The following is a 23,628-nucleotide window of genomic DNA, read 5'->3' as shown; positions in this document are numbered from 1 at the left end:
TCTGGATAGAAGAAGGGACATTTAGCACCAAGTTCGTCATTGTCCTTAAATCTCACATGATAAAATAATGTACTTGATTTAATACAAGAATTTACAAATTAATTTGGAAAATCCATAGATCGCCGTGTCAATTATGTAATACGTACAATCTGTAAGTGGAACAAATGATGTATCAAATCTAGTTCATAGGTCGTTTTAGTTTTTACTAATTGAAAAATAAATAAAAGACTGCGAATTTATAATATTGTATTATATTTTGGAATCTTCTACAGAAATTTAAGGTAAGTTTTTATCAGTATACAGTTAAAGTATATCGTTGAGGGAGTCAGTAAGATTCCAGCTCCCCAAGAGCAAGTCTATTTCCCGAGGCGCTTGCGCCGAGGGAAATAGGCTTGCTCGAGGGGAACTGGAATCTTGCTGGCTCCCGAAATGATATACTTTAACTGTTTTATTATACCGATACAAACAAGACATTTGAAAAAAATTATATTCAACACTGTATTCAGTAACAATGTTTAAAAAAATGAAAAAATGAAAAAAAAAAAAAAAACGACAAAAACAGAATACAGTCATGAAAGGAATTCCATTTTATCAATAAATCAGTTCATTGTCCGAGTTTTTACCTAGTAAAATCGAAAGTAACATTACGCAAAATTGAGCACGCCATTTCTGTTGTCGTTCGCTTCCAGTAAACTGGTTCTTTTTGATTGATATGGGACCAGTTGACTCGCGATGCATTTCGATTCACTAATGAATATTCAGTTTATTCGGAACATTTTTAAGTTTGTCGTAAGTTGAAAGAAAATGTCAAGCGTTCCGAATAGGTGTGTATCAGTTCATCAAAAAAACGTACTTTTTTGCAGGGAATCAGTCTGTTTTGCAGGGAATCGGTTTATTTACGGTGATTTTCAGGAAATCAGCAAAATATATCGATTTACTTTTATATAGTGAAAAATCAGTAGAGGTATAATAATACTTACTAAAATATACTAATGACTAACATCAACATATTTTTAGGGAAGAGCATATATTAACTATTTTTGCTAATTTTCAGTTGTGTAGTTGACTACTTTTTAGTTGTTAGAAACCTTGCTAAATAAAATTAATTGAAAATACTGATTAAAACTCATCTCTGCACATTTTTCATATAGTAAAATTACATAAAACCATAATAATTAACTTTGAAATAATTTAAACGATATTTATGATATTAACGTAAGTAACGTGCAAGGAGCCGAGCTGGCCCTGGGATCATGAAACTTCCACTGGCGATGTCTTAAGTTTAAGACAAGTTGGCAAGTTTTGCTGAAATAATAGCATTGTAGAAGTAAAACAGTCCAAATAACAATCCAAATAAAATCATTATATAAATAAAATTTACGATTTTGCTTAAAATTTGCAATTTTGCATAACATTTAAATTTGAAAATTTGGTGACTATTTTGTTTCTTCATCAAAATTATTTCAAAAGGTTACTTGAGTAAAGTTTGTGGTTTGGGGGCCTGGCATTGTAGACACTGTTTTCGAGATCCCTCCTCATAAAATGGCTTAAATATTACAGTCTGGTGAATGCAGTGGTCAAACATTTTTATGGGGTGTTTATTATCGAGATTAACTTGATATCGTCTTCAACGTCCAATATACATCCAGATATATATACAAAATATCAATCTTGCACCTTAGGATTTGAATAGTCTATATAAGGTCTCTATTTCAACTGGGGAAATTTCAGTTCTTGAAATTCTTAGTCTTTCTGGATTATTTGTATCATTTCTCGCATATTGCCTGTCACACCCGACCCTGTTTTTCAAATGTTTGCTATCCTTCTGATACGCATTTTAGAAAGCTTCTCTTTTTAAAAACTCTTTGATTCTCCTTAGAAAGATTCTGCAACGATTGATTTTCAATTAATTAAACGTAAACACATATTAGATCAAATTTGTTTTTATTAGCAAAATGACGATCAAATTTTTCACATACACAACATATGTACAATATGGAAAAATAATACTAATTACGTATATAGATCAAATTGTGTCACTGTAAATCAAAGGTGAGGAATCAATTTCTGCACGGAATCTAAAACAAAGGATTGACATCTTAAACCGATTAAATACAGTATAAATACTGTATACAGGGTTATTTTCGCCCTGTGTAATTTTTGCCTTTTCATATTTGGAAACAAGTTTACCCCGTTTTAGATTCTCCCAGAAAGATTTTTGTTTAAAATTGTATACTGTTAAATTTGAATTCGTCCCGTTTTAATTTTGCCCACTTCCAACGAGGGCGAAAGGGGCAAAGATTAAACGGGCGAAAACTTCCCTGTTTACAGTATAGCAAGTGAGTAGATAAAAAGAAAAACATATCATAACAATGTTGATGTGGTTAACGTAATGTATTTATCACTTTATGGACACTTTAATTCTATAATAATTTTAAAATAACTTATCAATAAAATAGGTTTTGTCTGTCCTTTCATCCATATGAATTTCCTTAAAGATGTGGTACTTGGTTGTCACCTTACTTTTGGGATCCACTGTTACCGTCCTTGGACAACGACAACAAACATCATGTTATTTGGTAAGTGTATAGATTTTGAATGATTTCTTGTTATAATCCTGTTGTCAACATGTGCAGAAACTAATGTCTGATGAAATGTCTTATTCACAAACGGATTTTGTCTGCCAGAAATTTTAAATTGTATATTTTTATGATAATGATCGATGTGCGTTCTATCATATCAAGTTTCTGTAGATTTTGTGTTCTCCTGATGAGCGCTGTGTGGATGGTTTATGTCAGCCAATAACTGGTAAGTTAAATAATTAATCGTTAGATTAACTCCTTTCTTCACTACTACTGGCCAACTCATTTTTTTTTTTTATTGTTGATGGTAAGATAGAAAATGATTGCATACATATTGAGTACTTGATGGTTCATCACAGATATCGAAGAAATTCTAAACTAAACTTCAAACTATTCTCGAAAAGCTTTCAGTGAAAGGAACTAGAAAGCGTTATCTTATATAAAGAATTGTAATCGGTTTTTTTTCAAGAATTTAATTATCTATTATCTTGGGTCGACGCAATAAAACAACAATTTTTTTAATGGTTTTTTTTATTTATTTGGCGCTTTTGGACACGGCTGAATAATATAACAACATATTATTTCGGGCCTCCAAAGCAACGGGTAGGCCCAGCAACAACAACATTTCAGTTCAACAACAACAGTATTTCAGTTCAACAACAACATTTCAGTACAACATCAACATATCTGGTGACCTTGACCCTGTAAGATGCAGAGGCCAAGGTCAACAAACATTTCAGTACAACATATTAGGTGACCTTGACCCCTGGAGATGCAGAGGTCAAGGTCAAATAATAAAAACTTGCAATGCAAGAATAATATTCACACATCCATGACTCTTGGAGGTGCAGAAGTCCAGGAAGAAAAAATAAAATAGTTTTATTTACACTGAATGCAAGATTTAGAATAATATTCACACATCCATGACTCTGGGAGATGCAGAAGTCAAGGAAGAAAATAAAAATAAAATAGTTTTGTTTACACTGTCACAATATTTACATGGTATTCAACTTTGACCCTGTGTGGTGCAGCGGTCCAATAATGAACCCATATCACATCATAGTTCAAGTGATGTATGCCGCTCAGTTCGCCACAAGACCCCAGTCGTATATTCTTGAACAAAGCATATACGAATGGGGGCGCCGACACTTTACTAGTGGGGGGTCCTGAGCGGCCTGAAACAGCCGTGACCCTTCCTCTCCAGATATCAGTCATTACTGTGAAGGATAAAACTTACATCCATGCCTAATAATTGGCTTTATATCCCCTGAATTGTTTTTTTTTTCAAGTTTATTTTCTTAACTTGGATAAATGTACCCCATCACTTTCAACTAATCCTGGCATGGTTTTTTGATGTCAGGATAGTGGATTACAGAATCCCCAACTTCACAAACTTTGTTAAAGAAAAATGCATTAAACCTCTTACTAGCATTCTCCATGGCCAGATTATATGAAGAACAATGCTAATTAATACGAGCAGAATATGAGACCATATTAAGTGCACAAGAGGAAATTGAATCTCTTTAATAAATTTCAAGTATTTAAACCTGACATTCTTTAATTTTCTCACTGTTGTTTTCCCTCTATGCATAATCTGAGATGAAATCCCCAATTCCGCACTTTCCCCAATACGAAGAAGTGGGATTTTTAGTCCCAAAACTCGAGATTTAAGACCTAAGGTTTGGCTAAATTTGAAGTAAAATGGTACTTAGTGAAAGGAGATCCGGAAAAATTGACAAAATAGTTGACCCCTTGGGTAGGTCTAATTTCTAAAAACCTTTAAAGATTAGTGCAGAGGCAAGTTAAATCCTCTATGCCATGCATCTCCAAAGTTGTTTCCCTTCCATATTGGTAGGTCTTTGATTTATTTATTTTTTTTTTAAATGTGTCGTCAGATTGAGTTACTTTAATTTTAATCAATATTTTATTATGTAAGTAACATTACATAATTGGATTGGACATCAGGCATGGCCTATATGAGTTTCTGTATTGGCAACAACTCGATCTATCTGAGGATTCGTCGGAGACTGCAGGTTTTTTCCTAAAAAAGGTTTGAGTATACAATAGAAAATGCAGTTGAAAATAATTAATGATATCTCATATGAATTTGTACATACGCAAGGTAAAATTTTAAGAATCTGCTTTAATATAGACCTTTTAATGGGCAACCTACTGTCAATGCAGTGAGCTGTGCTTTTTAACCCCTGTAACAACTTTTAACTATGAATTCTTCTGTTAGGCCTATGTGACCTTGAAGTTTGCAATTATAAGAAACGGAAGCTAAGTTAGGACGAACTGTCGAAAACACCAGGCCTTTAATTGACCAGTGTGCAACAAATCTAAATATCAAACAACAAGGGGGAGTCAAATAGTATTTAATCCTTGCTGCAAGCAGCAGCTGAAGCATGCTCTTACGCCTAATTAATAAGCCTTGCTAGTGTTTTCAGAAAATGCTGCCCCTAACAACTTGTTTAATTTATGCTAGATATGAGGTTCTGAAATTCGATTGGTACAGGTTGTGGTCATGTATGTGGTGCAGCTTGCAAGAAACATTGCCACTGCTGACGAAAAATTGGATCGGCAATACTGTTATAATTAGTACGGAAGTGAACAGCACGAAAACCTAAATTGTTTAAAAGCAATCTAACACAAATGAATGAATTAATTTCATAACTCTACTGGATTTTGAGGACTGTATGTTCAAAACCGTAACCAATGCCTCATTATCAATATAAAACCGTATTCTCCTATTTGCATGTTGAATACCACATAAACTCACAGCCAAAACTACTGGAATAAGATCTAGTGTTGTCATGCGATATATTTGAATTACTGTAGTCACCCATTCACGTGGCGAAGGGAAATAGCACCATTGCCCTCAAAAGTATGCTCCACAACCCAGATGTGCAGAAACGGCACTATCTGTATACATATCTAAAATTTGATTTGACGACCAATCCCTTTCTTGGAAATAAACTTGACCATTAAATTGCCCTAGGAAACTTAAGCATATATCTTGCTTCATTTCATTGTCTAACATAGTATGATGGTAAGGCTTAGATACCCCCGGGTTGAATCAAACAATCTCTTAACAAACTTGTAAGAGAAATTGAGCTTCTGCAACAATGACTATAACTGCCGTAGAACTAATAATTAATGTTCCTACAGTATGGACGTCAATTTGATACATTTTTCAAGAGGTATTCTGATCAGCATTTGCATTGTTTCATTTTCTAAACCTAGTTTAACCTACAAGACAGTGAGTGGGATAAACCGTTTTGCCATCAGTTAAGGGGAACCCCCAGTTGAATACAAACCCCTTGCGATGTTTGCATTAATTTAAGAATGACTCCCTTTCTTTATCTGCAAATATGAAATCATCTAATAGATGTTTTTTTTTTTTTTTTTTTTTTTTTTTTTTATCCATTGCAAGAATATTTGAATTTCTTAAAAGCTTTGTGTGAGAGATGGAGATGCCTTGACGACATTTATCAAAGTAATATATATTACCTCAACTTTGAATACTAAAAGGTCAAAATCACCAGGGAACGTATATAGAAACCTAAAGCTGATTTAATATCCATTTTTACAAAATATGCACCCTCACCAACCTTGGCCAACAAATTATTACTATCAAAGGATGTATAATAACTGTGAACTTACTATGTTTTATATAGTGATTTTCACTGCTGTCTGCAGGATATGAAAGGTGCGTTATCAATCGCCACCCAGAGTTATCCCTCTTTGGTACCACTCCCACTGGAGATACTCTGAGATTACATATGGGTACCCCCCCCCTTAAGTCATTTTGTTTGTTGTTATTATTTAATTATTAATATTTTTCCTGCTTTGCATTGATAAGCTGAAATTAAATTGATATTTTTTATATGTAACATTGGATTAGAGTTATAAAGTCTGAACCCCTGAGAAAAACCCATGCACTCAACAGTTTGTTGCTACAGGTTTGTTTGGATAACGATCAGCGTTATAGCAATATAGGAATTTTAATTGGTATGTTTCCTACTGCCAAATTATTTTCAGCTATTTTACTTGTATTTTTCGGATGTGGGACTGAGGTTTTTGCTAGGAGTTTGGTGGAGCTTGATGTCTTGTATATGGATTTCTATATTGTAAACTTATTGTGGTTGCATGGGCTTGGTTCGAAAGGAGAAGGTGCGTCCGAATGAGCTACTGGTATTCCATTTACCTGGGCTCTTCAAAAATTGCATTGTATGACTGTGTGCATGCCAGGACCACTTGTACAAGTGCGCATGTACTGTCACAGATTTGACTGCAGGACCCCTTAAATTGAAATCAACGCTCGTTTTGTTTGAGAGTGTTGAGTCTGGAGAAATTCCAGTCGATAACTAGGATTCACGTATGACAACAGTTTTAAATCAATTCAGGCCCAAGAAATAGGAGGGTCTATAGATTTTCGAAGACGATACTGCGTGACGTATTCAAACCCCATGCGAACTGTATGGACAAACTTAGGATATCTATTGCTTTATCTGGATGGGCAGATATATAAATAGATGCAAACAAGAGCGTGACGTCCATTTTTCAATTGGAAATACTTTTTGAGACATTTTCCTTTGGTACAATTTCTCCTGTGCCCTGTGGGTTAGTTTTTAATCAGTGCCCCCCCCTCCCCCCCCCCCCCCCCCGGTCCGTTTGAGTGGAAGCAGAGACTGTAATTCTACAAGATGGAAACCTGTAGACTCTAGTTTGAAAGTTGGTGTTAACATCAGTGAAATAAAGTAACATTTTACTGTTTGTAACGAAATAGTTATATATACTTACCTGTATTGTTCTTATTTATTCATGCCGTTTTTTTTTATTATCAATTGATTTATTTTTAGTTAAATAAACAGTCATCAGTTACAAAGTAATGAAGCTGAAAAGAGTCCATTAGCCATAAATTCACAAGAAATAGAGTTATAAAATTATTATCGAATACTTTAAATTTTTTCACTTGAGACAAAGATGGTGGCTAGCACATGGTGATGCAAATAGATAAATTGAAATGAATCTCATCTGATCTAAATTTAAACCTTTGTTATCGAATAGATAAGTAAACAATACGAATTCATAAAAATAGTAATAGCTATTTCTAAAATCTAAACTTAGCCATTGTTTTCTCAAATTTGATTAACACCAACCTTGCAACTAGCGTGTAACCGGCAAAGAGAGAGTTTGCAGCACGAGCACCTTTCTTTATATAATTGAAAGTCAGATAACTCGTGCTGAAACAAGGAGAGATAACTGCGCCAAAAAATATTGCGCTGCCAAGATAAAGGCATCTTATTCGCATATGGGCGAGATAGATGCTATATTATTGCTAAATAAAATGGTTCATTTTTAGCCGGGCTTATTGCTCAAAGAGCAATTGCCGGTTTATGTGATCCTGTTCAAGGCAGGAAGTTGACCCCATAGTCTCCATTTCAAAGTTACGAGTAAAAATATAGTTCCTCTTCTCAACCGCTTTTGAGATAATACAAACGCTAAATAAAGCAACAAAAATAAAACGAAGTTTTATCTTTATAAAACATTAGTAGTAATGACTTTGAAAACTTCAGTTCAAAGTCAAAGAACATTGTTCATTAGCGTAAGAATTTTTGATAATCGGTGTTATCGTAGTTCTCTACACATACGAGGTAAAGCAGGACAGGGAACCAGACAGGCCTGTTTGTTTACATTCAGCTGCGGTACCAGATTAATTCTGATTCCGACAAAATCGGACCGTGGTATTAGGATCGAAAAACTCACTGTCAGTGTCTTATCATTTATATTGATAATTTTAAAATAATTTTTTCCTCAGAATATAAACGTATGATTCATGTAAGAAATTCTTTCTACTCTGTAAGGGAGCCCGGCTCTCTGTACTTCTGAGTACTTTCATAATAAATTGTTACCGTTCTTTTTTCGATACTGAGAGCATATAATGTTAGCATTTTCAATGTGTAATATTTGAACATACTCTTCAGTAATATTAAATAAAACGTTTGCTTAAAATATTGATCTCTTTTAGTCTTGTAATTCTCAAATTTTTTCTGTATTTTGTATTAATACCATGTGATTATTTGTTCTATGATTGCATAAAGGTATTCTCGATCCAGGCTTGTGAATGAACTGTCTTACGATTAAGATATATGACCATGTCCTTTAAAACGCTTTATAATTTAGAAGAAACATGCGGTGTTATAAACAGTGAAAACAAAGTAACGGATTCATTATCCATAAACCAAGAAGGATTGCTTTTAAGCAGAAACAAAAGAAAAACAACAGCCAAATCTTCGCCAAACAAGTAATGTGCAATTTCATTGCGATGCATGCAGTGAGCTCTATCGGTGACATGTTCGTATGGAGGAAATTCGAGTTAAAATCTACAACCTTATTGAAATTTAAAAAAAAGTTATTTACTTGCACTATTTACGATGTTGGTGTTAAGTTATACATTTGCTTTCTTGATTTAAATATATACTGTAGCAATTTAAAGCTTTGTTCTTAATTTTAGATGTAATGTTCAAACGTTCCTTAGTGTTTTGAGACTTGGCTATTTAGGAAAGATAACTCTTGAAAGTGGACTTTTTATACCAAATATTTTATAAATTGGAATGTTCGTTTCGTTTAAACATTCTTCATTCAATTTGTCACATGTAATTCATTGAAATACATTTTTTGTCTCTTCAGAACTAATTTTCTTAATGTTTTATGCATAGATTAAAAAGATAATGACATTAATTGTTTATTAGGAGAAAATTATTTTTTCTAATAAAATTATAATTAGGTATTATGAGGTTTTTTCACTGTGTGTACTTTTCTTAAGAAGATGCCCATCATTTGACACTGAAAGTTCTGAAAATCTGGTAATAATAAACTTGAAATAAATCATTTCACTAAAATTAGACAAAAGCTAAAAAATTCTCCAAAAAATATTTATGATATCAATACTTCGTTCTTGATATTTGACATCTACATTATAAGCGGTGAAGTAATGTAATCTACAATAAACAGTGGATGTATTGAGCCACCTTAAGTCTTTTTCGTTTGTCGCGTTTTTACGTAAATTTTTACCGCAAAGATCGTTGGTTTTACATTCATATATGTTTGTTACGTACGTGGTCGTTGGTTTTGCTTTAATGTATATTTGTTCTGCGAAAAGGTCTGTTGATTTTGCATTGTATATCATTTGTTAAGTTTTTATGGTTATTGAAATTAAAATAATTGTTTGTTTTCTCATTATGGTAATTTTTGCCCTTTCCGCTGCCCATAATACAGTATATTAGCAGGTACTAAAACAAGGTCATTCATATCGATTTTATGTGTCTAATTTTCTTTGTGTTTCATTGGTGATAATTAAGATTTTATTAGATAAAATTAGTTATCTGTGTCAGACTTACAAACTCTTAACTTTGATGGTGCTCATTTTTCCTTAGTTGGAATCAGAGAGATTAATTTTTTTATATCAACACGTACACTATTTAACAACTGTTCGATAATAATACTAATTACTTTAAGCCATACTATAACACAATTCCTCTTTTTAAAGTGTTCATATTATTTGAAACATTTTGCAACTGTAATTCTCTTCTACTTATTAAGATTATTATGTACCTCCATATTAAGAAGAAGTCTGTAAAAAAAAATTCTGTGCTAAAAATAGACCACGTGCTGCTATCCATCAACTACTTTCATGGTTCTTTACACTCATTTTGAAGACAACAATATCTTGTTTTGAACTTGAAATTACCATTTAAAAGTGCAAAATGTAGACATTTTCTCAACAAACGATTGTAGAAAGAACACTAATGCACACTTTGCATATTTTTGGATTTTTAAGGCTCTGCTGAATTCTGTAGCTGCGCAAATCTAAGAAGCATAACAAAAGCATTTTTCTGCAAAAGTATAGATATATATGCACAACATTCATTCAATTATGCATATTTATTGTATCTTAAAACTTAAAATTTGATCAACATATAATGCATTTTAGCCATTTCAAGAAATGTTTACATTTTGTTGTTTGGTCGGACATCCCCCTTAATTTGGAGCCACTGATTTGTGTCACTGTAATTGTATCCAAGTATCTATACAGATAGAATTTTAGATAATCAGTAGATATACATGTAACTAGTTGAAATAAACAAGTATCTGGTCTAAAGAAGGTTATGTTTACCTGTAAGTAATAAATACGGTATTAACCTTTCAATTATTAATTGTTCTTTTTGGAGGAGGAGGATATGGGATGATGTAATTTCCTACAGACTCTAGATTCATCCAGCTTCCATTATACTTTTATGACCCCCCATCTCCAAAACTTAATATGATCTTATATCTTTTACAACAATGGTTATATTATTTCATTTGTAAAATTAAGATTGAGCATCTCTTAATTAATAGCATAGACGCAACTCAACACTAACTCAAGTCATAGCGTAAAACCTGAGTTTCTACATTCTTGTTTGAAGCTTACAAATCAAACATAGAGTAGAACGGAGAACATCCCATCACAAAACATTATTGGATGAAGTTTTATTGTGAAATATAATTATACCCGCACTTTCTAAAGAAAGTTCGGGTATATTGTTGTTACTCATGTCCGTCCGTCCGTCCGTCCGTCCGTCCGTCCGTCCGTCTGTCACACATTTCTTCCCTAAACTCCTCTTACATTTTACACAGTAGGCTAATCATCTTTTGGGAGATGGTTGGTGGTGTCATGTAGATGTGCAGTAAGGTTTCGGAATTTTGATTTTGCCTTGGGGGGTCAAATGGGGGTCGAAAAATGACGTTTTTTATGCAAAAAGCCTCGTCTTCCCTGAACTCCTCTTACATTTTACACATTAGGCTAATCATCTTTTGGGAGATGGTTGGTGGTGTCATGTAGATGTGCAGTAAGGTTTTGGAATTTTGATTTTGCCCCGGGGGGTCAAATGGGGGTCAAAAAATGACGTTTTTTATGCAAAAAGCCCCGTCTTCCCTGAACTCCTCTTACATTTTACACAGTAGGCTAATCATCTTTTGGGAGATGGTTGGTGGTGTCATGTAGATGTGCAGTAAGGTTTTGGAATTTTGATATTGCCCCGGGGGGTCAAATGGGGGTCGAAAAATGACGTTTTTTATGCAAAAAGCCCCGTCTTCCCTGAACTCCTCTAACATTTAACACAGTAGGCTAATCATCTTTTGGGAGATGGTTGGTGGTGTCATGTAGATGAGCAGTACGGTTTTGGAATTTTGATTTTGCCCCGGGGGGTCAAATGGGGGTCGAAAAATGACGTTTTTTATGCAAAAAGCCCCGTCTTCCCTGAACTCCTCTTACATTTTACACAGTAGGCTAATCATCTTTTGGGAGATGGTTGGTGGTGTCATGTAGATGTGCAGTAAGGTTTCGGAATTTTGATTTTGCCCCGGGGGGTCAAATGGGGGTCGAAAAATGACGTTTTTTATGCAAAAAGCCCCGTCTTCCCTGAACTCCTCTTACATTTTACAAATTAGGCTAATCATCTTTTGGGAGATGGTTGGTGGTTTCATGTAGATGTGCAGTAAGGTTTTGGAATTTTGATTTTGCCCCGGGGGGTCAAATAGGGGTAAAAAAATGACGTTTTTATGCAAAAAGCCCCGTCTTCCCTGAAATTCTCTTACATTTTACACAGTAGCCTAATCATCTTTAGGGAGATGGTTGGTAGTGTCATGTAGATGTGCAGCAAGGTTTTGGAATTTTGATATTGCCCTGGGAGGTCAAATGGGGGTGGAAAATTACATTTTTGTGCAAAAAGTCCTGTCTTTCCTGAAGTCCTCCTTACTGTTACTCAGAAGCCTAATCATCTTTTAGGAGAGTTAAATATCTTGAAAAATATGTAAAACATTAACGTTAAAGAGTAAAAAAACATTGCAAGCTGGGAAACATCTTGAATTTTTATGAGTAATTAATGTACAAATGTCAAATGTGAGAGTCATATCTCATCTCAATCAAAAGTTATAAGCAAATGCAACATTTTTGAAAAGTAGGTTAGGCTTCAAGGTCAAGGTCACAGAGTAAAAGTCATGATTCATTTGGAAAGATCTTATCACAGGTAATAATATACATCCATTATAATATGAATGCCCTAACTTTTCTCTTTCAAAATGATAAATTTATAACAATTTAATTTTTTTGCAAGTAGGTCAAACTTCTAGGTCATATGTAAAAAAAAAAAAAAAAAAAAAAAAACATGCCATTCTCACAGGTAAATACTAGTACATAAGTTTAATATGAATGCCTTGTCTCTTCTCATTCAGTAGATATGACCCTGATAACCAAGGTTAATTTTATTCAGACAGAAGAACAGTCTGACATACAAATGTACATATTTCTATATGAATTGCATGGGTAAAATTGGACCAGTGGTTCTAGAAAAGTTAAAAATGTAAAAAGTTTTCAGACAAACAGATGGACAACATGTCACAACAGACGTTATATGACAAGGAAACCAGAAAAGCTCAAATGAGTGTTTTGAAAGGGTTACAATATGGTTGCAGTACTTGAAAAGCTGGGTTTTTTTTCATGCAGAGATATGCATGACCAACATATTCATGTTTTATATTTTCTTTAGTAATTTGTTTGTTTGTTGTGAATACATATCTCATTGGAATTTTTCCGCCATATGGAGACACCACCAAATAATAATGAAGACAAGATGTGTTTGTGAAACACTGATGTCCCTGTCTGGTAGCCTATGGCGAAGGTTGAAGTTTCTCAAATATATGTCAAACTCAAAGGTCAAGGTCAAAAGGTTCAATTGTTGGTATCAGAAAAAAGTCTTGTCATAAGGAATGCACATGTGAAATAAGTAATCCCTAGTACTTCCTCTTCAAAAGTTAATTGCCAAGGTTAATTTTTTAAGTGGTTCAAACTCTACGGTCAAGGTCAAACATATTTATACCTGTTGACAGTTCACAATGAATACACATGTTAAGCATGAAAGCCCTAGCACCTACTGATCAAAATTTAGGCCAAGTTTAAAGTTGGGTATTTTTCTTGTAAAAATGTGTATTCTAGGTCAAGTGATCAGAGGTAAAAATTAATGGTACCCAAATAAAAGGTCTTAATTGTCACAAGAAATAAACCTATAAAATGTGGAAGCCAATTGTATAGCCCATCCCACTTAAAACTTATGGGCAAGGTTATAATTTCTGCAGACAAATATACAGACATAATATAAACACAAGAAACAAAATATGTACATAATTAGTCAAATGGAAAAAAATATACTATTTAATTGGAATCACAAAATAGATTGTTATTTCAGGGATAGGGAGAGGGTAGGGAGATTGGAACCCCCCCCCTGGAATTTCCTTTGTTATTTAAACAAGACTATATACTGAAGCAAATAAAAAATGATTTTGGACATCCTCCCCCTAACTAAGAAAACATTGGGGGTTTTTTTGTTTATTTGTTTTCAGTGTATGATTTTTTTCTCCTGCTTGTCAGGAAATTCTAGGCATGAATATTTTGACTGAGATGTGAACCCCCCTCCCTACTCCCGAAAAAAATTCTGGATCCGCACCAGTATTGGCAGTAACTGAATGTCACATCGACAAGGGGAGATAACTTCACAATATGACATTCGTCTAGTGTGGCATGCGATGATCTTTTACCCTTTTTGAACTTTAACCTAATCGTTTGGGTTTATTTTACCCCCACTATACTTAAACTTGTACTTACCGACCTCCATAGGTCCTGTAAACTTCATGAAATATAAATCCAATTATAACACAAAATGAATTAATCCAAAGCACATCATTCTGCAGCATGTTATAATGATATTCCATTCGGAAAACCTCCGTGCCGTCGATTCCGTCACCTTATCAGTTGAAGTGGGAATCGGCCGAGGTGTACCGAATGGAGTTTAATCTAAAAATATGATAATGGGTGACGCAACGTGATGTGATGTAGAATTTACATGTCAAGAACAAATTTTAAATTAATTCATAACAAACACTGTTTTATCAAAACTGTTCCGTCTAGCCTATTCCCAAAAGTATGTACTGTGTGATTGTGGTGTCGAGAGGGGGGGGGGGGGGGTTGTTAGTAAATTTAAAAAGGTCCTAATATGAGCAAAACATTTATCAAAATCTAATTTACATTATTAATAGAATTCAAACTGGTATATAATGAATTAAGCATGTAAAATAAATATAAGAGGTTCTGAGTTATAGGTCACAGGGATAATTTCATACCCAATTTTATGAATACATATGTAAATTACAGACACGTAGCAACCGGGGGGGGGGGGGGGGGGGCTTGGGGGGGCTGCCCCTTTTTTTCCCAACATTACCTGTACTATAAGAAAATGTCCATTAAAAAGATGGTTGCCCCCTCCCCCCACTTTTAACCACAGTATATACATTGCAAGGAAATATGGAAAAAATTGGAAGTGAAAGTAATTTTGCCTTGAAAAAAAGGGGCCACCACCCCCCCCCCCACCCCCACCCCCACCCCCCATTTCATTTTTTTTCCTTGTTAATTTTTTTAGGTTAGTAAAAAAATTTTTCTCAGGTTGCCCCCCCCCCCCACTTTCAAAAACGATGCTACGTGCCTGAATTATATAGAATTATTTTGACTTTTTCCTTGGTAAGCCGCCCGTAGGATTGTGTATTTAGAGGCAAACACCTTAGTGCGGGTATTACTGTCTCATGACAGCATCTAGTATTTACTTTAGAATTATATTTTTAAACAAATCTTGTCTTTATTACTAATAAGTATCTTTTATTCATAAGCAGTAGCAGTTTTTTTTTCATTTCAGGTCATCGGGAATGTTCCTTCATACCGGTAACTATTAATTAATCTCAACATACATTTGTACTTTCATATTTTAAAAGGAGTAAAGATCTTTGAATCGCAAATGAATATTTAAATGGTGTTTTATTTCTCAAAACGATTTTCCTATTACTTGTATTCCTTTTGAATGAGATTTGTTTTCTTTGTAAAATAGTATAGGCCGTGTCCTAAACCAGGAGATTATTGTCAAAATGGAAAATGTATTCCAGGTATGAGATATATTGTAACTTTAAAACTTTCACTAGTATAAAACTGAGCCAACTTTATCGCAAATTCAGTTAAAACCGATCCTTTAGCTATTTATTGAAACACGTTATATTCATAGATTGTTTTCCCTAGTAGAATTATATTTTTTTAAACAAATCTTGTCTTTATCACTAATTAAGTGTCTTCTATTCATAAGCAGTAACCGTTTTCTTTCATTTCAGGTCATCGGGAATGTTCCTTCATACCGGTAACTAAAAATTAATCTTAACATACATTTGTACTTTCATATTTAAAAAAAAAAATCTTTGAATCACAAATAAAAATTTAAATGGTGTTTTTTGTCAAAACGATTTTCATATTACTTGTATTCCTTTTGAATGAGATTTGTTTTCTTTGTAAAATAGTATAAGCCGTGTCCTAACCTAGGAGATTATTGCCGTTTTGGAAAATGTATTCCAGGTATGAGATACATTGTACCTTTAAAACGTTGAAATTTTGACTAGTCTCAGTAGTATAAAACTGAGCCAAACTATATCACAAATTCAGTTGAAACCGATCCTTTAACTATTTATTGAAACACGTTGTATTTTCATAATTTGTTTTCTCTAGTAGTTAGTTGCTCCACATTTTGCGCCTAGTAATGTTTCACAGAACGTTGTAGCACCTCCCCGATGAAGCATCCTCCACATGCCTCTCTAACCTTTGGCATGTTTTTATCAAATTCCTTTTATTTCACCTAAAATTCACTTGAATTACTTTAAGTTCAATATATATACATGTAGTAAATGAAAAGTGTCTACGGCAATCTCAAATTTAAGAAATAAATTCCTTTAATGATGCTTTATAACTTTATCTATTTTAAAAATATCATTTAGACCTTCAATTGGTGATTGCAAGTCTATCAAAAATGATTTAATTTTCTGCCTAGTCAATGCATTTTGACGTCACAAAATACGTCAATTCCTCCTATACTGAGAAAGTCTACAAAACAGCCATTTTTTTAAAAAAAATATTTCGCAATATTTAAAATAGAGCACAACCCCAGATCTAAAATTATCAGCTTAAAATGATAGAACTTTACAGAGGATTAATTCTTTTAGATCAGAGGGTGTGCTCATATTTTTCTTCTCTGAAAGTACTCAAATAGAACTGTTTGCATTTAAATTCAAGAACATTGAAATTCCTTGAAGCCTATATTTCAAGACCTGGCCCCTGGATCATGAACCACCTTAAGCTTAAGTTTAAAGGAAAAAAATTGAATTGGAAATGAAAGTACCACCCCTGCGAAATGATCAAGGATAATTCTTGAACTTTTAAGAAAAGTTCATGAATTATATTCTTGAATCAGCTCATGAATTGTTCATGAAGATCCCATGAAGTGAAAATTGGACACTCATGATTTCATGGATTTTATTCATGAAAACAAAGTTCAAGAATATTCAAGAATTATTTGTTGTTCATGAACAAACTTGGATTTTTTAAATGCCTGCAAAATGATCAAGAATACTTCTTGAACTTTCAAGAAAAGTTCATGAATTATATTCTTGAACTTTCAAGAAAAGTTCATGAATGATATTAATACTGGTTCAATGCATTTTCATGAACTATTCATGAATAATTTGTAAAAGTTATTTAGGAATGTTCATGAACTATTCATGAATGTTCTTGCTTTTTGTAAACAAAAATGTAATAAGTTATGCAAAATGAAAAACTGTAAAAAGAAAATATTTTAATAGCATCTTGAAAGATAAATTTCACAGAATTTTTGTTTCCCAATCATGGTAACAAAATCTTCGTTTAAGTAAACAACTCTGATAAGTGATAACGATAATTAATAAATAAATTATGTAGTTCATTCCTAGTAAAATTATGAAAAATTTCATTTCAAACGCGACTCTTTGCAGAATGCTTAACCTTACTTGGTCAACAGGAGAGTGGGTTCCTTATTCAGCGTATTTCAAAGTTTTTGCCTAAAATGGAATGATTTTTAATCCAAGTCTCACTGTCTGGCAGAAAAGTGTGTTCAGCAATTAGGGCATCAGCTAAAAGGGCTTTCAAGGATTTTGAGCAGAGGTGGTCAAATAAAAAAATCTTATTGGCTTTCCCTGTGGAATTTTCAAAATTTCATCACTTGGATCCTTTGATCGATTACGATTCATATTTTCATTCCTTTCTTCTGTTTTTCTTCAAGAGCCTGGATTTTTTATATTCTTTTTTTTTGGCAGCCAGAGTTTTTTAATCTTCTGATCTCAACTCATCAACATTATCTGTTCACATGAACTGCTTCTCTTTTCCCTACAAGAACAAAGATTTTCTGAAAATGCTCATAAATGTGAAAACTTAAGACTTAATTGTTTGGTTTTTTTTTGCATATTTGTTTCATTTAATTCTGCATCATAGGCACTGCCATATTTTAAAGCATTCCGAGCGGGAGTTTAGCCTGTTTCCCTTGCCCGCCATGTTCAAGATGTTATAGGTGAACAGGATGAATGTTTCAATCTTTAATTATTGAATGTAACATAATTTGGTTGGATCCTTACTCGTAACAAAGTTTGACAAAATTTTCATTCAAAAGGACATAACTGAACTCTTACAAATAGACAGTAACATCTTGACAAATATCTCAGATTCAGCGATTGCCTCCATTTTTTTGTAACTCACCACTAATATCTGCAGTTATGAAGTAAATTGATCCTCTGGATATTCCTTCTTCGTATTCCGTTATTTTCTTCAAATGTTGACAAAGAATGACTAGATCTACGCTAATAATCCTCCCACTCTACCGATTCACTTTCCAACGTCTCGCGCGTTTCAAAGTTTGCGCCTTTTAAAAAGTGTCATGCAGAGCTAATTAAGAAATAGTTTCGAATTGCCAAGATTTTTGTTAAACAAAAAATAACAAACACTATCTGAATGGTTTTTCATTGAAATTAATTTTTAAAAATTAATTTAAGTTATATCATTTATTGAATTAGATTTTTTTTTACATTATACCTATACAGCCATTAGTTTCGTATTCAAGTATGGCCGCCTCCATATCAGAGGACAACAAATATCTCTTGGAACCACTCGCCCTCAAACTGAGTACCCTGAGCTATGAAAGTGTATAGGAGAATAGACTACAAAATACGAATGTGGTTCATGTCATAGCTTCTTCACAACCATGCAGCCTTTGCTGTATCATTTACACACGATGGACAGAAAGATGTGACTTTATAACTGCATCAAAATATAAAGCGTTTCGACCCAAGAATGGTACGGTACAATACGGACAAGAGATATAGTTTTTTAATTGTCAATAAATTTATGATACGTTTTACAAAGATTATGAAATTTTTCCTATACTGTAAGTCTGTTTCATTTTCTTACAACTTGTTAAAAGTTTGACAGATAGAGAAAATTCGGTCGAATAAAATTGTGTCGTGAAAAATGAGATAATTTAAAGCACAATATTAATATAGCTGGACAATTTAAATGATGAAGAAACATTAGCAATTCAATATGAGAAAAAAAATGCCTTCAATATTGATGCAGTGATCTTTAAATTACGATTATAATTTAATTACAATCTCCCTTCTAGACAGTTCATAACAGAGTTATATTATCCTGAAGAATCTAAGTTATCAATTACATAGAGTAAAAAATAGTGATTTTAACCTCTTATGTTCCCCTACTCGGCTCTGATCCCATATTTTCAAAATCAAAACAAAAGCATGTTATTAATTAAATCAGGGGCTTGTTCAACAATTGCATCTGCATGCAAAAGTTGTATTATGGGAGTAATGAGTATTTTCTGGCGATCGTTTGTGACAATTATTTTTACATTTTTTGTCTTCATGAAAATTCATGAACATTCATTACCTTGAACTATTAAGTTTTTTTCTTTAAACTGAAAATTACCAATATTCATATTTGTTCATCATTTGTTCATGAACTATGAATTATGAATGTTTTCATGAATTTTATTCATGAACTACTTTTATGAACCTGTTAAGAATCCTTTAAGAACCATTCATGAACAATTATGAACAACTCATAAAGGTTCTTAAAATCATGAATATCATTTCGCAGGGGCAAGTCTCTATTTTAATTTGATATTTAAAATGGAACATTATACATTTATTGATTGAGTTTTTGGGCAACATGCGTTTTGTCGGAACCAAACTGTCTGCCTGAGGCCGTTAGGCCGAAGGCAGACAGTTTGGTTCGAGGGTCTACAAAACGCATTTTGCCCGGGAACTCCGTCAATAAATGTTTTGTTATACCTTTCATTTTAATTCTTTCTTCTCAAACCTGTATTTTAAACCGTATTCCGTGATGTAAACTCGGATTCGTCACTATTAAACACTTACAAATGAAAATGAGATTAAGCTCCGCCCATTATATGACATAAGCGGTCTTACATCTCATCAACCGCGGTCCAACATCTTACTCAGCGGTCCAACATCGATTTTTTTTTTGCCCACTCAGCAAACCATTAGATTTGTTGGACTATTTTGTATAGATTTGTATAGGAACAATTTTGTAAAGGTATAACAAAACGTGTTAGTCAATAAATTGATGTATCGACAGGGCCTTATTTTGGATAAAGTGAACCGCGAGCTCTTTCTGAGGACCACCGATAATGCTATACAGTGAGTTGATATTTGTTCTTTGTTCTCAAACCAAGTTAATATAATAGAGAAAGGTTTATATTGTATACATTTATATATTTTTCAATTTATTACACATTCAATTGATGAAAATCTATGCCCATGTTTAATCTAATTTTGGTTTTATTTCAAAATTAAAACCTGTATGATCATAATATGCTTTATGTAACAGGATAAGATGAACATTGTGGTCCTTGTGTTTTTAGCAGATATAAATTACATAAAGCTTCTTTAACGACGTTCGATCCTGATATTTAAAGTCTTAAGCTTTTTTTGCCAAGTATTATTTTAGTTTCTACATACATAGCTTAATTAAAATTCAAATCAAAAAATAGGGGTCAAAACGCTTCTTTTGGCGCTACAGTACATTTAATATGACCTTTTTGCACTGAAATTTGTGTCTTAATTAAAATTCAAATATTTGACATTTTCCCCTCCAATATTTTTATCCATTGGAAGCATGAAACAAAATGAACACTAAGTTTGTTTAAAAAAAGACACTTAAAAATTGTGACTAAGAAAAAGTTTCAAATTGCTTCGCATAATCAATTATTTGACCTTTCTGCACTAATACAAGGTGATTTTTCTGGCATTGAAAATTTAATGAGCAAGAAAATTATTTTAAAGTCTTAAACTTTTTCTGATTTTAAGCAAATAGGTCAAATATATCTTGAATATTTAGAAAAGAACATCAAAAATGTGGGTATATTACCGGTATGTAAATTTTCAGATATTACTAAAAAAGTGTCAATTTTACGTTAAAATTGGCTAAATATTTTCAAGGATTTTCAGAATATATTTACTATATTAGTCAAAAACCAGATTTGTGTGCAACCAGGATTGAAAAATAGGAATCCAAAATTAACAGTACTGTTATAGTTCAAAATGGAAAAACTGATCATTTTCGTCTAAAAAACCTTCCGCCACAAAATATAGTCCCTAGTTTAATTCTACTTGCATTAAATTTAATCGCGTTTTTTTCATTGAATATAGCTAAATTTGCACTGTAGAATTTAGATTAAATGTTAGAACTTAAAAATGATGCCGAATTTTATAAATAAAGGACCTGACCAAAATAAGCTCAAATCTCAGGATCCAACGTCCTTAAATTATTTTTAGAGCTGAATTGCATTTTGTAAGATACCTGTATTCTGTATTTCAGAAATGCATTGTAAAATGGTCTTATTATTAATTTTTAAACTATACATTTTTCAGATTGGTGGACAAGACGGATTCTTACACTCATCACAGTCGGAACGACAAAAATGAGAGACAGAACAAAATCTATGTCTTAAAGAAATAATCAAAATCTTACTCGTTTTGTAGATTATTTGTAATTATCTCGAAAAAAAAACTGTTGCAAATGCAAAGCAAATCAAGACACAGACCCTTCTACACAAAATATCACAAATAACATACTTCAGTAAAATTTTCATTCGAGTCGGATGTTATTAATTTCTGAATTTGTGAAACAAATGAAGCAGATCTAGAACTTTTCCTCGAAGGAATAATTTTGTTTCCTGTGTAAGAGTACATGTGTATATGTATTACGTGCATGTACTTGGGTTGATCGAAAAATATGTACATTTTAATTTTTTTTTGTCCGAGATAAAACTATAAATGTTAAAAAACAAAACTGTGATTTTTGTTTGAATCTATTGTTTCATCGATGGGCGTGGTTCAAAAAATCATAAACTGGGTGCAAGTGAAAGAGAGGAAAGAAGTTGTCTGATCGAGCTCGCGAATTTTTCGAATCATGTTAATGAAATATTGTTATACCGCACAGTAATCAAACTTAAAATTCTGTTTGAACACTACATGGAAGGAGAGCCGAAATAATATCACAGGTCGGGTCAGATGCAATGGAGGAGTAAGCTTGCATCCTTGTTAACCGTTCATACCCGCTATTTAATCTTGATCTCGGGCAAACACTAAAATCTGTAGACAATAAATAATGGCTTTACAATTTGTATGAAAAATGGCAATCGACCTTTGACTTAACTGTAGATTGTATTTACTAACAAGGTCATTGTATCAGCCAAAGAATTTGCAAATTTTGAATTTTTATATCCTTGAATCTGAACATGCCCTTGTCTATTGAATGAACTAGGAAGCATAACCTTTGTAGTGATAATGATATAACGTAAATCTGGAAATTTTTACGTCGATTTCTTTTTGCTAATTTAAGTCAAACACAATTTTAATTAAAAAATCACGCACTTGGGAATTTTTTTTTAAAGTACATTAAGTTTTGGACAAGTTAACGCACTTTGAAAATTTTTTTTTCATTTTCAAAGTGCGTTAAAATCAACCATATCAATCAACTATATAACATGTATACAATTTACATGTAGTCAATATTCTGGCAAAATTTAGATATTAGAAATAATTTTGAACCAGGGGCCTGTTTCACAAACGTTTCCTAAGATATGTCATAAGATATAACTTAAGATATGCCTAAGTTATAACTTCGGAAGTTCCTAAAATTTGTCACAGCTGTTACACGAAACAATTTAATCTTATTTTTTCCTAAGTCATTTCTAAAGTTGTGTTTAAAAGGACTAATGAAATAGGGAGGTGGGGGGGGGGTAATTATAATTTTACCGATGTATAGAGTACTATAGAAAACAAAACTGAGTTATGCTTGTGTCCCCTCAATAATAACGTCCTAGAGGAGACATGAGTCTCCCTGTGGGTCCACGATGAAGTCCTGTAGAAGACCCACTGAGCACAGACGGACAATACAGGTGAGATGTTTTTGCTTTCTTGCATTTCTAGTCTTACTTTTCTAGATTATAGGTTTAAAATTTTCATTGAAAGACGACGATGTTTCTTTTTATCTGAAGTATTAAGGATAAAGATTACATAGCAAAAGTGCTAGTTAAATTCAATCAAACGCGTCCCAAGATTCGTTGGTTTAATAATTTCCAGTAAAAGAAGTTCAGGAGACTGAGGGTTCAAACAAAAAATTTAACAGAAATGATTGATTTTTTCATTAGTTACATATATATTAATGTTAAAGACAACATTAATCAACCTTACATTTAGAATTTATTGCATCTTTGTATACTGGTTGGTATGTAAACATGAAATCATTAAAAAATTAATAAGAAACACAAATATAAAGTAGAAAGTCCCTAAAACATGGCAATTAGATCTGATTAGATAATTAAAGACAAAACCAAAAAATCATAAATAAATAATCATAATATAACAATCTGACAATCTGGTTATGACACTCTTCATATTAAAGCGATTATTCAAATTTTTAAAAGAATTTTTTTTCAACGTGTTACAAAATATTGAACAATGTATGTTTAATATTAATCAAACTTAGAAAGAAAATCCAGCCGCTGAATTTTGAGAA

At 32.8% G+C, this 23,628-nt stretch overlaps 1 protein-coding gene across 4 annotated transcripts in view; it reads left to right on the top strand.

Moving 5' to 3' along the window:
* Positions 1–211: 211 nt before the first annotated feature.
* The window catches only part of LOC134282788 (SCO-spondin-like), a 48,445-nt gene continuing 25,028 nt past the window's right edge, over positions 212–23,628 (top strand). For 3 of the 4 annotated variants that reach the window (XM_062765187.1, XM_062765189.1, XM_062765186.1), the window contains exons 1-7: positions 212–281; positions 2,499–2,579; positions 2,754–2,808; positions 15,368–15,393; positions 15,557–15,611; positions 15,831–15,856; positions 16,014–16,068. In XM_062765187.1, the coding sequence (XP_062621171.1) occupies positions 2,499–2,579; positions 2,754–2,808; positions 15,368–15,393; positions 15,557–15,611; positions 15,831–15,856; positions 16,014–16,068 (298 nt within the window). In that variant the 5' untranslated portion in view covers positions 212–281. The remainder of the gene's footprint in view (positions 282–2,498; positions 2,580–2,753; positions 2,809–15,367; positions 15,394–15,556; positions 15,612–15,830; positions 15,857–16,013; positions 16,069–23,628) is intronic. The other variant, XM_062765188.1, reaches the window with a different exon arrangement.

Source organism: Saccostrea cucullata, unplaced genomic scaffold (genome assembly GCF_032062105.1).
Source record: "Saccostrea cucullata isolate Sc308-1 unplaced genomic scaffold, CSIRO_AGI_Scuc_v1 ctg2563, whole genome shotgun sequence".
Taxonomy (NCBI): domain Eukaryota; kingdom Metazoa; phylum Mollusca; class Bivalvia; order Ostreida; family Ostreidae; genus Saccostrea; species Saccostrea cuccullata.
Note: the sequence above shows the minus strand (reverse complement) of the source record. Positions and strands in the feature narration are given on the sequence as shown.